The 16,567-nt window shown below is 46.1% G+C and overlaps 1 protein-coding gene across 1 annotated transcript in view; it reads left to right on the plus strand.

Annotated features, from left to right (window-relative positions):
• The window catches only part of VWA3B (von Willebrand factor A domain containing 3B), a gene marked incomplete at both ends in the record, with an annotated part of 152,420 nt that overhangs the window by 16,987 nt on the left and 118,866 nt on the right, over positions 1 to 16,567 (plus strand). Inside the window, 2 exons of the mRNA XM_080917533.1 lie at positions 3,547 to 3,716; positions 7,168 to 7,283. Coding sequence (XP_080773659.1) covers positions 3,547 to 3,716; positions 7,168 to 7,283 — 286 coding nt within the window. The remainder of the gene's footprint in view (positions 1 to 3,546; positions 3,717 to 7,167; positions 7,284 to 16,567) is intronic.

The following is a 16,567-nucleotide window of genomic DNA, read 5'->3' on the forward strand; positions in this document are numbered from 1 at the left end:
TGAAATAGGATCTAAAGGTGCCATCCTAGTGTGTGTGTGTGTGTGTGTGTGTGTGTGTGTGTGTCAAGGTCGCTGGGGATGGGATTCCGGTCCTCGTGCTTCAGTTGTGAGCACCCTACAGACTGAGCCACCTCTCCAGCCCTTTGGTATTATATTTAGGGTGGAGTAAATTGCAGGAGCTTTCAGCTGAGCACTCCAGTACAGGAAAGGCAGTTTTCAGTTCGATAATGTCTCCAGGGAAAAGCATCTCTGCACAAGAGTTTCAGTATCTTGGGCCATTGCCAGAGCAGTGAAGCATCCTGTCAGAGACTTCTGGCTCAGCCCTCCCCATCTCTAGGTCCTTGTCTAGTTAGGATTTTATTGCTGTGGAGAGACACCACGACCATGGCAACTCTTATGAAGGCAAACATTCAAAAGGGGTCGGGGTACAGTTCAGACAGAGGTTCAGCCCAGATCATCATGGCGGGGAGCATGGTGGTGTGCAGACAGACATAGTAGCTGAGAGGTCTATGTCTGGATCCACAGACAGCAGGAAAAGACGGTGAGCCACTGACCTGGCTTGAGCTTCTGAGACCTCAAAGCCTTCCTCCCGCCAAAGCCACACCTCCTAATGTCGCCTCTCCCTGTGAGCCTACGGGAGTGATTTTTAGTCAAACCCACACAGTCTTTATCTGCCCCTTGATCTCACAGACCCTAGGAGATACTCTGTCTGACCCCTATCTAGGGCCATGTGTCATTTTAGATGGCTATGAGAGGCCATTCCGTTGTTAGATTTGGGCACAGATGTAATCGGGAAATGCTTTCGAGCAGTGTTGCACACGGGAGCTTTAGTCACCCTCGCTGTGGGGCTTGTCCTAGTCAGGGTTTCTGTTGCTGTGAGGGAACGCCACAACGAGAAGCAGGAGCCTTGTTCACATAACTGGTGCAAGGTCTACGTAACACCAGGAAGCAGGGCGGCCTGGGATGCATTTGCTGGAAGAAAACAATTCACTCAACACTCTGTGGAATGCTGTTTCTTAGATGATTTTTTTCCCTCTGCCTACTGGGTGGCTGTTGGGAAGAGAATTACAACATTCTCCGGGCTTCACTTCCCAGTGATTACTTCTTTTAGAGATCTGGGAGCTAGTGTTGACAGTAGAGATAGGAAAAGGTATGGGAGGGGTTAAGGCTCTTCTGTGCTTGCTGGAAGAGGTAGTGGCTGAACTACTCTTGTCTGGACTCTGACTCTGGCCATGTAACTCGCAACCTGGGTCCTCGGATACCCCTGCTGTGCCTGTCCCATTGGATATCAAGTATGCTCTTTCTGCTGCAGACACAGGCTCCTAGCCAACCGGACAACTGACCACAAGCTGGTCCTCTCTCTACCAGGTTTAAAGTTAAGGGGGAAACGTTTATTGAGCAGCTTTAGCTCATAAGGAATTGAGATTAAGGCATAAATTAGTCATGGGCTCCGACCTGGCTAGTCCTATGTCAGCTTGACATAGGCAAGAGCCATCTGAAAGGAGGGACCTCAACTGAGAAAATGCCTCCATTAGATCCAGCTGTAAGGCGTTTTTGTAAATTAATGATTGATGGGGGTGGTGCCATCCCTGGGCTGGTGGTCCTGGGTTCTATAAGAAAGCAGGCTGAACCAGCCACAAGGAGCAAGCCAGTAAGTGACATCCCTCCATGACATCTGCATCAGCTCCTACCTCCAGATTCCTCCCCTGCTTGAGTTCCTGTCTTGACTTCTTTCATGATGAACAGCAACGTGGAAGTGAAAGCCAAATAAACCCTTTCCTCCCCAGCTTGCTTTTTGGTCATGGTGTTTCATCGAAGCAGCAGACATCCTAACTAGGACCTCTAAGGAGATGGTGAAGCCTGCTTCTCACCCACACAGTACATTTGCTGAGGCACCTACCGTGTTCTCTTTGGAAGGGAACAATTAAGGTGATTCTGAGGGTCAGGCTCAGATGACTTATGTTCCTGGCTTGCTTTGATATGTACTTTCAGCGGTTTCTGTAAAATACACATATATACATTAGTATGTGTGTATTTACTTAACCCTTACAATAAGCCCTCAAGGATAAATTGCATTGTTTCATTGGAAACTGTCAGGAAACCAGGACAGGACGTGGAACTGAACCATGAAACCCAAGGCCTGTTTCCAGCAACCACTTCTCCCAGTAAGGCTCTACCTCTCAATGGCTCTAGAACTTTTCAAAACTGTGTCCCCAGTGTGTGTTGAAACAAGTAGGTCAGTGGGGGATATTTCCCATTCAGTCTACAGCAAGGGGGGGCAAGGAACAAGAGGGGGAGATAAGAGAGTGTAACAGAGGGGGTGGCGCTAACCAAAGTACACCAAGCAGACACATGGAAACATCAAAGGAATCCAGTGTTTTGTCCAATTAATGTCTAGTGACATAAAAAAGGAGTAAGTGTAAGTATGTGTTTCTGTGCTGTGTGTATATGTGTGTGCTGTGTGTATATGTGTAGTATATGTGAGTGTGATATGTAGTATGTGTGTTGTATGTATGTGTGTTGTGTGTATTATGTGTGTTGTGTGTATTATGTGTATGTGTGTTGTGTGTATGTGTATTGTATGTTGTGTGTTGTGTGTAGTATGTATGGTGTGAGTGGGAATAGTTTGTGGTGGATGTGTAGTATGGTGTGTGTATGTATAATGTGTGTGGTGTGGTGTATGTATGAGTATGTAAGTGTAGTAAAGTATGTGGTATGGTGTGTGTATTATGGTGTATATAGGGGCTGAGATATGTATCTGTGTAGTGTGTGTGTGTGTGTGTGTGTGTCAGGGGGTGGTGGGTAGTGTATGTGTTGTGTTTGGCGTATGTGAGTGATATGTAGTGTATTTATTAGTTATGTATATATCTGGGTATGTGGCATGTTCATATGTGCAGTATGTAGAGTGTGTGTATTTGTATGTGTGAGTGTGGTGTGCAGTATGTAGGTGTGCTTGTGTGTGTATTGCTTTTGACCTGGATTACCCATTCCCCATTCTCTTCTGGCAAGGTAGGGCAGGCAGGCACATACTCCTTCTGACTCCCATGAAGTCAGGGCAGCCTTAGCCCCCCAGGTGTGCGTTTTCCTAGTGTGACGAGAGGAGAGGATGAACCAGCTGAGAACACAACCTTTCCTGCTGCAGATCCACGGTGGACGAGTGTGCTGTAGAATTCCGGCACCACCTTGGGAAGTGAATAGCAATACTGCCTGTAGTGGTGGGCCGGCCAAAACATCCTTTGCTACTTGACTTGAAGACAACCTTTCCTCTCCTGTCTCTGAACCTGTGTGCCCAGATGCAGCTACTCTCCAAAGCTGCCAACTTCTTTGTGGGGCACCCAAGGGCCACAGCCACTGTTGAGACGAGACACACTTGGATGACCCCTCACTGGTATTGCTTCCCACTGTCATGGCAGAGCACCGAGCATAATTTGTACTCCTTCTGCCCCCTCTCTCTTGCGGCCATCAGAAAATGTGTTGCTGATGAGTCTGGTGCAGGGCCGTGGTGTGTGGGGTGATAAGCCACCTCAAGGTGCTCTTGTCTTGCAGATCGAAGCCATCTACTACTTTGCGGTGGGTGATGTTCCTCAGGAGTCCCAGAGGCTTCTACTCCAGAGGGTTCTGGAGATCCCACATCCCATCTGCACAGTGTCCTTCAATGCCAGAGGAGAAGACACCATAGCTTTCCTGAAAGATCTGAGCGCCAAGACCCACAGCAGGTAGGCAGACGTGAGAGGGCCCGAGGGTGGGTGATCCATTTATGGTCTGGATGCTCACCCACTATGTCATGGTGTAAAGTCGTCACGGTCTGCAAACTCTTTCCTTTGCCAGGCATTGATACGGTTCTTCTCTATTGATCTGGAGTCTTGCAGACTGGAGATGCTGCCTCCTCAGTCAGCTAGTTCCTAGGGGATTGGGCTCTCCACTTAGGGCCGTTCTCACCCCAGGGTCAGACACTGACAACTGGAGATCACTCCGTATCCCCTAGCTCTCGGCAATTGTTCACAATAGCCAGACATTTTAAACATACAGGCTTGGGCTGGAGAGGTGGCTTAATGGTTAAGAGCACTGACTACTCTTCCAGTCAGTCGTTCCTGAGTCCAAATCTCAGCAACCACATGGTGGCTCACAACCATGTGTGGTGAGATCTGATGCTACAGTATATATATATATATAAAGTAAGCGTGTGTGTGTGTTTATAAAATACAGGCTTTTGAAAGGGAATTGTTGGTGATATGGAGGCCTGGATTGGCCTTTATTGACCCTGAAGACGAGCTGGAAATACAACTTATTTGCCTAATAGAGTTGGTGGAAATGCAGTTCTTTGCCCACAACCCCAGGAATCCTGATTTTCCATGTCTGAAGAGGCTCAGTACTCTTTTTTTTTTTCTTGCAACTTTATTTAAAAGAAGAGAGAGATACATGTACAGATTTTAAAAGGCATTTTGGCATAAAGCTATATGAATGTATTTTTGTCAGTACTTGATTCTTTTAAAGGTTTGATAGCATGCATTGAGATCTTACTAGTTATCATAAGCATAAAGTACATGTAAAACAAAATGTAACATGGAAATAGTCAAAGTTTTCTTGGTGTGTATAGATTAAACATAATAATTTTTAAATACCAAAAATTGCTACAAGGCTATCTTCTTAGATCTTGAGTTATTAATGATTAGAGGCTCAGTATTCTTAATGTGTGACAAGACCTGTTAGAGTCTGAGCTCACCACCCTAGAAGCTTTTCAAACAGTTTGAAATCACCAGGCATAAGACTTTGAATCTGGCATCCTGAGTCCATCCAAATTCATAAAAGGGGTTTGTGTCTTCATCCACTTTCTCTAGGGTAGAGAGAAAGACATCTGGCAAGAGTTCATCTCTGGCTTGTACCTGCCTCTTCTCTCCTAGAGAACATTTTCTAGGAGGTTCAGTGCATGCGACTGGCAGCGTTGATTCTATTACTGACTTTCAGCTCATCCATTGCATGGTGGTGGGTTTACATAAAACAGTCAGGTGGAGACGTGCCTTCCTCTGCATGGTCTGAGCTCTGCATGCATTCCTTTGGTTTTCCTGCCTGCTGTGGTGTAGACTTAGACATACCATGCTGTCTGCTGTTACTTTGTGCCCTGGGCTGTTAGGTCCAGCTAGAACACAGCGACTAACCAACTGAACTCATCATGTCTTTCTGGTCTGAGCTTGCAGGCTTCCTGAGCCTTGGGCTCAGCTAGATGGATTCCCCCCTCCACCCCCAAGTTTCCAAGGCTGTGTTTGTGTGGAAGCATCAGGCTGAGTGTGGAGGCTGAGGTCTCACAATACTCTCCAAAGAGCCTTTCTTAGTGGTGCCTCCTCCCATTAGAGGAAACTTATACCATGTTCTCTTTCCTCTTCTAATCTTAGGAAGAGATTCAAGAGTGGAAAGTTTCAGACACCCAAGGCCTTGGCACTTGGGGTTCAGAGCCTGCCAGGACAGACCTCATCTGTCCCCTGCTACCTCCCAACACACACACACACACACACACACACACACACACACACACACCACAGCACCACACACAGGCAGTTATCAAAGGGAGAGAGCTGGACGTTTCTGCTCTGGAAAGTGCCTACAGGACATAGGCACAGCAAGGCTGGTATCCTGGTCTCTGAGCAGGCCACAGGAATGAGGACTTCTTGTTGGCTGTCACCAAGTCACCATGATAATCTCACCAGGAGCTCTTTAGGAAAATGACAAGCTTCCTACCGTCCAGGAGGCCTGAGGCCTCTCCCACTTTTGGCTCACCTTGGTTTACTTTAGTTTAACACTTTAGACATGTTCCAAGTGGTACCTCAGGATTCCCTGAGTCAGATTAGCAGTGACAAAGAGAGGCAATGTCTGAGCATCACCCGAGACTTCCTCTTTCAACCAGAAGCTAATGTCCTATCACTGGACTCTCTGGGTTACAGTCACGGGGCTTCACTGGACATTTGGGGCTGAGGATGTAGCCCAGGGTACCTAACTGGTGTCCATGAGGGCCTGTGTTCCAACTCTAGCACTACACAGAAAGGAGAAAAGAGAGGGAGAGATTAGCCCACAGCAGCAGCTGCAGCTTTACCATACATGTGGATCCTCTAGGGATCTTGTTAAAAGTCATGTTCTGACTCAGCAGGTCCAGGCAGGTGCCTGGGGTGGATCCTGGATCTCAGCTCCCAGGTGACACTGCTCTTGGGCCACACTTTGAGTTGGCAGGCCCCCAAAACTTGCCCGCACACGAATTCTTTTCACTAACGCTTAAGCTCAAAACCCTGGGCAAGTATGTGTTTGCTGAGTTACAGCTGACTGAGGCCAGTCAGCAATAAGCAAACTAGTCAAGGCCATCTGTGCATCCAGCTTTCCTCGCTTGCTCAGCCAACCAGGGCTAACGGCTGCTAGTGGGCTCCCTCATTTGACGCCGGGGCCATCAAAACCATGTTGATGTGACAGAGGCTTAGAGACAAAACCCCACAGACTATCATTTTCCGAGGATCAAGACACACCATTTGGTTGAGCTAATTACTATAGTGAGAAGCCACACCGCCACAGACAATCTCAAACCATTCTTGTGTGTGTGCATGTGTGCATACAGGAGGAATACACAGAGGTCAATTCTGGGTCACATACCCTGTGCCGGCCTCCCTACCCCCATCAGCTGCTTTATTTTTTAAGACAAGGCCTCTCACTGAACTTGAAACTCACTGATTAAGTTAGGCCACCTGTCCATCAAGCTTCAGGGATCTGTCTGTCCTTATGCCATCAGTGCCAGGGTCACAGATGGATGCTGCCACACCTGGCTTTAATGTAGGAGCTAGGAATCTGAACTCAGGTCCCCATGCTTGCTTAAACACACGCACTACCACTGAGCTGCCTCCTCTGCCTGGCTCTTGATTGTGGGAGCTGACAGACAAGTTGGAATCAGAGAGCATGGTTAAAGTTAAGAGGCTCGGCAGAGAGCGGTGCACCTGTAGTTCCAGCCACTTGGGAGGTGGAGGCAGGAGGATTTCCTGAGACCAGAATTTCAGGACAAACAGAGCAACATAGTGAGACCTAATCCTGAGAAAACAAATCAAAATCAATCAAGATCTGGAGCACCCGAGACAGCACATTGGCTGAGAGAACTAGCAGGCACATGTCTGATCCGGAACACATTTCATGTTTCAGATTCCACGCCTTTGCTGAGAGAACAGAGTGTGTAGAATTCCCTGCATTTTCCACGGAGAACGTTGACAGCTCCATGACATGGAATTCAAGGAAACTGAAAGGGAGACTCCCTCCAGGTACCTGTCCTGAGTGGGCAGCATCTCTTACGCTTAGTCATTTCAAGTGCTCCGCAATGCAGTTTGGAAATAAAGGACAAAGCAAGGGCTTGCCCATATCTTGCCAATTATTTCTGTGGCACAAACGTGCACCCAATGGGATTCCATAGTGAATGGGTCTGTCTAGAAACTGCTTCAAACTCACAGAACAGTGTAAGGGATGTGTGTTTACTGACCAGAGAACCTTCTAGAGATGTGGCCCCCGCCATGTTATTGCTGGGGTTAGTTAGGTCCAAGCTAGGCAGAGCCAACTGCTTTCTGGGGTAGTGGAGAGGCTGCACGGGTGTGGGGGTGGGATGGGGGTGGAATGGGGATGGTGTGGGGGAGGTACGGTCCCTGCAGTTCTCGGTCACTCTGTGTTTCTTGTGATGGAAACCTTGCTTGCAGGGTGAGCCTGCCCTTGTGCAGGTCAAGGCTAAACAGAGACTTTAATGGAGGCTGAGGGAACCTCATATTTTTTTTTTCCATTCAGGAATGTGGTCTAGTGAATGAGGTCACAGAATCAGGGAGGAAGCGCACTGTGACTCAGAACTTCAGTAATGTAGGTGTACTCTGAAAGCCACGGATAGGGAATTCCTTCTGGGCCAATTAAATGGCAAAATGCTCCTAGTAAATACCACTGAGTAAAGACAGGGAAGGGAGGTCCTGTCTGATTGTTAAGTGACAAGGCACAGCATGGCACCTAAACTATTTAGGTTTGAATGCAATGTCCCCCCAGATTCTCAGGTCATTGGATACTTGAGGTTTTAACATCCCTCCTACCCACCCCCTCTCCAAGTCCCAGTTTACTCTTTCTGCTTCCCGCTTACAGTTTAAGATGTGAGCTCTCGGCTTTCTGCTCCACACCAACCTGCTGCCAGCTTCCCCACCGTGGTGGTGACGGACTCCCGTCCCTCCGAAACCTTAAGCCCAAACAAACCATTTGGTCTCTAGGTTGCCTTGGTTTTACCACCACAAGAGAAAAATAACTCGAAAGTCTAAGAGAGCCAGTTCCTGTCCCCACGTTTCTGCTCAATTGTAGTTATTAAGTAGGCTTCTAGTTTGTTTGTTTTTTTTTTAAATTTATTTATTTTATGTATGTGAGTACACTGTTGCTGTCTTCAGACACACCAGAAGAGGGCATCGGATCCCATTACAGTTGGTTGTGATCCACCATGTGGTTGCTGGGATTTGAACTCAGGACCTCTGCAAGAGCAGTCAGTGCTTTAACCACTGAGCCATCTCTCCAGCCCAGCTTAGTTTTGATACCTGGCAGGAATGACACCTTGGATACAGGGAAGACATTCAAAAAAAAATTTTTTTTGTTTTAAATGCTTAATAGCTTTACAAAGGCTCATGGGAGAAGGCATTTCCATCATCGGCTAGTTGGTGAGACAGAGATGACTTCAGAATAGCAGATCAGGAAGCTTGTACCTGACACACGCTTTGCATATGCAAGTTCCTCATGTCACGGAGAGGATAGTCCAGGGAGATTTCTGTAGAGCACTGAGCACTTGGCTCTCTGTCACTAACACCTTTTTCTGATCATGAGCAGACCTGTCGAGATAATTAAAGAAAGCGATTGGTGCTAATTGTCCTCGTTAGTTTTTTTGTTTGTTTGGTGTCAACTTGATACAAGCGGGTCATCTGGGAAGACAGAGCATCAGTTGAGGAATTGCTTCCGTCAGACTGGCCTGTGGTCAAGTCTGAGGAGCATTTTCTGATTACTGATTGGTGTGGGAGGGCCCAGCTCACCGTGAACAGTGCCGCCCCTGGGCATGGGGTCCTGAGTTGTAGAAGAAAACAGGCCAAGCAAGCCCAAGGGGAGCAAGCCAGTTAGTTCTGTTCCTCCGTGGCCTCTGTCTCAGTTCTTGCCTGGAGTTCCTTCCCTGACTCCCGTTCGCTCATGATGGACTTTAAGCTCCAAAAGATGAAATAAACCCTTTCTGCCTCAGGCTGCTCCTGGGCATGGTATCCAACAGCAACAGAAATGGAACTTGTGGGTGGCTTCAGTCAGGGCAGAGCATGGGCTGTCACCAGGCCCCCAAGGCTCGTCAGCTGTTACTAATGGGGCTTGGTTTTGACCTGTGCGTTCCCTGGAGTTCCAGTCTGTTTCTGCCGCTACAATTCATAGCGGATGGGGATGTATTTGGCTTACGGTTCCCAAGGCTGAGAAATCCAAGAGCATTTGACTGGCACAGAGAAGGGATTTGCTGCTGCATCCTCTCAGGGGAGAAAGTAGAAAAGCAAGCTGGGAAGAGGTTTGCTTTCATACCGGATCCATCTTTACAGTACTAACCAACCTGCCCAATGATGCCATTAAGTCATTCATAAGGGACAGTCCTTTGGATGACTTAGCAAGTCCTACATCCAGTTCCTTTGTGAGGAGGAGTCACATACAACTTACAGCACCTGTCATTCGGGTGACTAAGGAAACATAGGTAGCATTTCCACAGTTACTATCTTCTCATCCCCAGAAACAGACAACTTAAAATATAGACAAAAATGTTTTCTAAGAATGAAACATTTGGTATGCCTCCATTTTAGTAATTGTGTTTGGGAGGGAGGTGTCAGGTCCTAAATGAGCCATCTTGCTTATCCATCATGATGCCCCAGAAATGCCACTGTTTCAAAGTAGGCTTCTTCTACCCCAAAACTGCCCAGAAATTGTTGACAATTCTTGGTATAGAAAATGTGTGGTTTCCAATTCCACCTGGGCTCCAGCGGGGCAGCTCTTTAACCTCTTTTCTGTGGTTCCTTCTCATCCTCACCACACAGCAGCGACTAGAACTTCAGCATCAGGCTCTCAAACCTCCAGTAGGGTGGGTGGAGTCTGACTCCTTAGGAGATAATTCTGTCTTCCTTGGGTGGAAAACAGACTTTCAAAGAAAGACTTAGACAAGTACTACTTAGAGAACCCACTTGCCAAGCTGAGAGAAAGTTCCAGGGGTTACTTTTAGATTCGACATAATTGGTTTTTAAAGTCTGGCCCTTCTCCCTCTATCCTAGTTAAGCAAAACAAAAATAAGACAAAAGAACCACCCTGCAGCTGAGAAAAAGAATAGCTTTAAAATTGTAATATATATTATATATTATGATATGTACTATATATAAATATATATAATAGACATAAAATATATATAGTATACATATAATGATATATAATATATAAATGTACATAAAGCATGCATGAATGCACATGCATACACACCCCTGTACACACACATATACACACATACACATGCATATATACACACATATATGCATACATACACATGCACATATATACACATACACACATATACATGCACATATATATACATATACACATACATACACATGCACACATATACACACATGCATACACACAAGTGCATAAACACATGCACACACAACACATGCACACATACATACTTGTACATGTGCACACACACACACACACACACACACACACACACACACACACACACACACACACTGCCCAGACAGCCACCTTAATGTGCGTAGCTCAGCTTTATTTAGAAGATTCACTCTGGCACTTATCACTGCTACTTAGTTCCAGAATATTGTCTATCTTTTCCGGTATAAACTCTGCACCTATGAAACAATGACTTCCTCGTGTCTCATTCTGTTCAAGCTGCTACCGAGAAACACCAGAGCCTGGGTATCCATAAAGAACAGAACATGATTTCTTATAGTTTTGGAGGCTGAGCCGTCTAAGGTCAGCGTGCCGCAGACCCAGTGTCTAGTGAACTTCTTGCTTCCTGTGTGCTGTGTCCTGACTTGGCTGAGTATATGGCATACGTAACATGGCATATCCTTTCAACCCTCTTTCTTTAAAAAATATTTTATTGAATTTGTGTGTGTGTGTGTGTGTGTGTGTGTGTGTGTGTGTGTGTGTACATGCACCTGTGCCACAACGTGCATGTGGAGGTCAAAGAACAACTCGCAGGAGTGGGTTTTCCCCTTCTACCAGATGGGTCCTGGGTATCAACTTTGACATCACCTGGTGTCAAGTGTCTTTCTTGTCAAGCCCCCTCCCTGCCGGTGTTTGAGCGACACCGCATTCATAGAGGACGAGCCCTCACAGCACAATCATTTTTCCAAAGCTCCGACCTGCATCACCATCTGATCTGAGAGGTGAATTTTGGACTTACACCTAAACCATCACACCCATCCCTCCTCCTGCAGCCCCTGGCAACTACTGTTCTCTGTTTTGAATTCTTGAATTCGCCCATTACACAGATGACAGCGTGTATCCTGTGATCGACTTTTCTCCCCCTTTTCTTTTCACTTAGCATGATGTGATTTTTCTCCTTTAAATTAACAATTTTTTTTCCTTACGACTTAAAAAAATTTTGTTTTGGACACATAGGAAAATCTTAGTTGCTAAAGTACTTGCCGCGCATGTATGAAGAGCCGACTTTTACCCCTAAAACCTGTGTAAAAACTGTGAGGGGGCTGCACACCTGGAGTTGCTGTGCTGGGGTGCTGTAGAGATGGGATGGTCCCCAGAGCTTGTTGCTCGGCTGGTCTAGCCTATCAGCAAGCCCCAGATGAACAGTGATGGGAAAATACCTAACATTAGCCTCTGGCTTACACATGCATGCACACAGCAGAGCAGGAGGGAGTTAAATTAATTCATGAGCGTGTTTGCATGTGCGGCGTGGATGCACACGATTCTATGCCAGAGTGTGTTGCTCTAATACTCTCTGCCTTTCTCCCTTGAGACAGCATCTTCCGCTGAGCATGGAGCTTGCTTTTTTTTTTTTTTTTTTTTTTTGGTTTGCTTTTAGGCTGGTTGGCAAATATCCTTCGAAATCCCTCCTGTCTACACCCCATCAATGGTTGGGTTATGGGTATTCTTTTTATGTGGATGTTGGGGATTTGATTTCCATCTCTTCAGCTCTAAAGGGATGTTGAATTGTCAGTTAAAATGACTTTATTATTAGCATTTTAATACATTCTTTGTTTTTGCCAGCCTACTTTCTCACGCCTCTCCTCCATCCCCTTTCCCACTTCTGGCTAGTTCCCCTTTCTCATGATTCCCGTGCACACTTAGACACAGACACAGTGGATAAGAGTTCAGGGTCTTCATGTAAGAGAAAGCATACGTCTAGGTGCCTTCAGCTAATGCAACAGTTCCAAGCTCCGCCCGCCCATCCATTTCCCAAAACTGTCATGGCCTTGTTATTCTCTGTGGTTGGATAAAATGACATTGTGTTTATGTGTCACAGCTTCATACATCCATCTGCCTCTGATGGGCATCTCTTAGCTATCATGAGGAGAGCAGCAATGGACATAGGTGGCCAAGGACTTCTGCAGTATGCTGAATTAAAATCTTTATGGTATATGCTCGGGAGTGGTATAGCTGGGTCACATGCTGGTCCTACGTTTAGTCTTTTGGAAAAATTCCACCCAGGCTTCCATTCTGGGCACACTAGTATCTACTCCCACCAACAGGGAATAAGGTTTCTCTTTCTCCACACCCTCGACAGCATTTGTTAATATTTGTTTTCTTGATGATAGTCATCTGGACTCGGGTGTGTTTTAATGTTACCATTGCTTTGATGAAACATCATGACCACAAAAAGCAAGCTGGGGAGGAAAGGGTTACTTTGCTCACAGTTCCATATATCAGCTCATCACCAGAAGCAGTGAGGGTAGGAACCCAAGCAAGGCAGGAACCTGGAGGCAGGAGCTGATGCAGAGGACATGGAGGGATGCTGCTTACTGGCTTGATTCTCATGGCTTGGCCAGCGTGCTGTCCTATAGAACCCAGGACCACTACCTCATGCTGGCCCCACCCCACATGGGCTGGGCCCTCCCCATCAATCACTAATGAAGAAAAGGCTCTATAGGCTTGAGTGTAGCATGAATTGAGGTGAGATAAATCTCTATTATTATTATTATTATTATTATTATTATTATTATTATTTGAGACAAGGTTTCTCTGTGTAGCCCTGGCAGTGCTGGAACTTTCTCTGCAGACCCAGAGGTTGCCTGCCTCTGCCTCTAGAGTGCTGGGATTAAAGGTATATGCCACCACCACCTAGCTTGTAGCTTTAATTGAAGAAAATAAAGTTGTGTGTGTGTGTGTCACATTTTGTATATCCACTTACCAGCAATGGACACATGGATTGTGTGTCTTTTGGTTATTGTACATTACACTGCCACAAAGTTTTGTACAAATATATTTCTGACCCCCTGATAGCCCCAACCAAATGTTGTCCTTATATGAATTGCCTTGGTCATGGTGTCTGTTCGAAGCAGTACAACCCTAACTAAGACAGTAATTTTACTTTATTTTGGGGGAGGCTCCACATTGTTTCTTTACAGGGTGGCATTGCCATCTGTGCCTAGCAACAGTGTACAATAAATAGTCTGGTGTCCTTGCGAACATTTGTTACTTTATGTAATTTTTGACTGCGTTTCTTCTTTGTGCGCTATTCTAAGTCTCTGGTGCCCTCAGCCGGGTGGCAGTGCATGCCTTTTACCCTCCTGCACGCTGTCTCTCCTGTAGCTAGCACCCTTCTTTCTCTAACTCGTTTCCCTGCCCCCTTTTGTTACATTCAATGGTTATTTCTATTTTCACACCTCCCAGTTTCTTTTGTTTAAAGTTAGAACGGGGAAGTAATGGGTTTTATTATGTCATTTTCCACATATGTGGAATCATACATTGTTCTTTTTCATCCACCTCACCCCCGCCCTAGCCCCATTCACCCTACCCCCACCCCCACCCATCCCTCACCTCACCCCACTCTCCCCACCCCCTCACTGGCCTCCCTCCCTCCTGATAGTCCTCACTGTTGCTCTCTTACCACAAGTATTGTATTGCTTTCTCTTTTTTACCCTCCCCCCCTCCGCCTTTTTCCTTTCCTGGGACTCTCTCCTATTTTCATGCCCTACACACATCTAAATAGCTGCAGTACTTTTTGTTCTGAATCCAGCTTATTTCATTTATAATGATCCCTGATTGTATCTATTGTCCTGAAAGTCACGATCGTTTCTTCCTTTTGAGTCACCCTGACGTGTACAAGCAAGGTGAGTCTCTGGAGCGAGGCCGCAAGCCTGAGGTGGTCAGAAAGGGATTTCGATATGGAAGGGTGGAAAGTTCCTCAGGGGACAGTACAGTCCTGCTGTTGTATATGTGCCACATCGGCTTTGTCTCTTCAGCTGCTGACGGCCATCTAGGTGGGTTCCGTTTTCCAGCTTCTGTGGGTAGCGCCACAGTGAACACGGATTGTGAAGTGTCTCTGGGCTGTGCTGACTTGGAGTGCTTTGGGTACATATCCAGGAGTAGCTCGGCTGAGTCGTGTGTGAGTACTACTTCAGTGTTTTGAGAGGCCTCCTCTCTGGCTTCCACAGTAGCTGCCTCGGTTTCCATTCCCACCAGCAGTGACCAGTTCCCCCTTCCTACAGCCTCACTGGAGCTGAAATCTCAAGTCAAGCTTACTTTAAGCCACGTGGTGTCAAAGAATGTTGAACATGTTTAAGAATATTTACTTACCGTGTGTATTTCTTCCTTTGAGGACCCTGTTTAGTTCATCTGTAGGTTTACTGGTTGGCTTTTTTTATTTTTGGTATTTGAATTTTAGTATTCTTTTGTACTTTAGGTGTTGGTCTCCTTAGAATTTGGATGGGGCCTGCATGGACTCTCTAGACGGCTGTTGGTACCATAGTCTTTCCACAATATTAAATTTGCCAATCTTTTTTGTCTTCAGTGTCTGGAAGTTTATGTGGTAGAGGTCTCTGCTGGATGTTTTTCTGTTAACTTGACACAAGTTAAAGTCATCTCAGAAGAGGAAATCTCAATTAAGAAAATGCCCCTATAATACTGGGTTGTATATAATACTATAGGATGCTTTCTTCGTTAGCGACTGTTTGGGGAGGGCCCAGCCCGTGTGGGTGGTGCCATCCCTGGGCTGGTAGTTCTCAGTTCTATAAGAAAGCAGTATGAGCAAGCCATGGGGAGCAAGCCAGTAAGCAGCATCCCTCCATGGCCTCTGCATCAACCCCTGCCTCCAGGTTTTGGCCCTGTTTGAGTTCCTGTCCTGACTTCATTCAGTAATGAAATGTGCCTTGGTGCCAAAGAACCTCTTTCTCGCCCAACTTGCTCTGGTCATGGTGGTTATCACAGCAATAGTGACCCTAACTAAGACAAGGTCTTTTGCTTGGTTTAGTCCTGAGTATTTTTTTCCCCAAGAATTTCATCCATGAAATTTACATCAATTCCATTTTCTCTGGTGAACCACATGAGTCTATAGAGGCCTTTCCTGTTCAAACCGTCACAGCCTGTATCTATACAGATTCAACCAATGAAAATTACAATTAATTACAACCAATTAAAATTTCAACACCAATGAAAATTACACTTCCATTTTTTTTACAAAGATAAAAGAGTTATTCTTACCATTCATATATAAGCATAAAAGATCCCAGGTAGACGAACCAGTCCTGAGGGAAAAATATGAGTCCAAACTCTATTAAAGTATCACAGAAGCAAAAATAGCATGATGCAGGTTCAAGAGAGCCTGGTGCAGGTACAAGAGAGGCTGGTGCAGGTGCAGGTGAGCATGGTGCAGATGAGCATGGTGCAGGTGCAAGAGAGTCTGGTGCAGGTGCAAGAGAGTATGGTGCAGGTGCAAGAGAGCTTGGTGTAGGTGCAAGAGAGCTTGGTGTAGGTGCAAGACAGCCTGGTGCAGGTGTGAGTGAGCATGCTACAGGTTCAAGAGAGTATGGTGCAGGTGAGCAAGGTGCAGATGAGCATAGTGCAGGTATGAATGCATGGTGCAGGTGTGAATGAACATGGTGCAGGTGCAGGTGTAAAACAGACACATAGATCAATGACAGATAATGGAACGTGAATGTAAACCTGTACAGCTACAGCTATAAGGACACATAGATCAATGGAAGGAAGTAGAACATTGATGTAAACCTGTACACAGCTGCATGTTTTGACAAAGATACCAGAAGTATCCAGAGGAGGGAAGGTGACTCTTCAACTGACAGTCACATGCAGGAGAGTCCATTTAGATCCTACCACTCACAATCAGTTCCAGGGGATCAAAGGTCTTAGTGTAAGGCTGGAGCACAGAAATCATCAGAGGAAAGAGCAGGGGAAACACTCGAGGATACAGAACTGTTTAAGGACTTTCTCTAAAGGGTCTGGAAAGAAGGTCAACAACTGACGACAGCAAATGGGACCTCGTGAAACTGAAAAACTTCTGTACAGCAAAGAAAGCATTTGATCCATTAGGAACCAG

This window comes from Micromys minutus (assembly GCF_963924665.1).
Source record: "Micromys minutus genome assembly, chromosome: 5".
Taxonomy (NCBI): domain Eukaryota; kingdom Metazoa; phylum Chordata; class Mammalia; order Rodentia; family Muridae; genus Micromys; species Micromys minutus.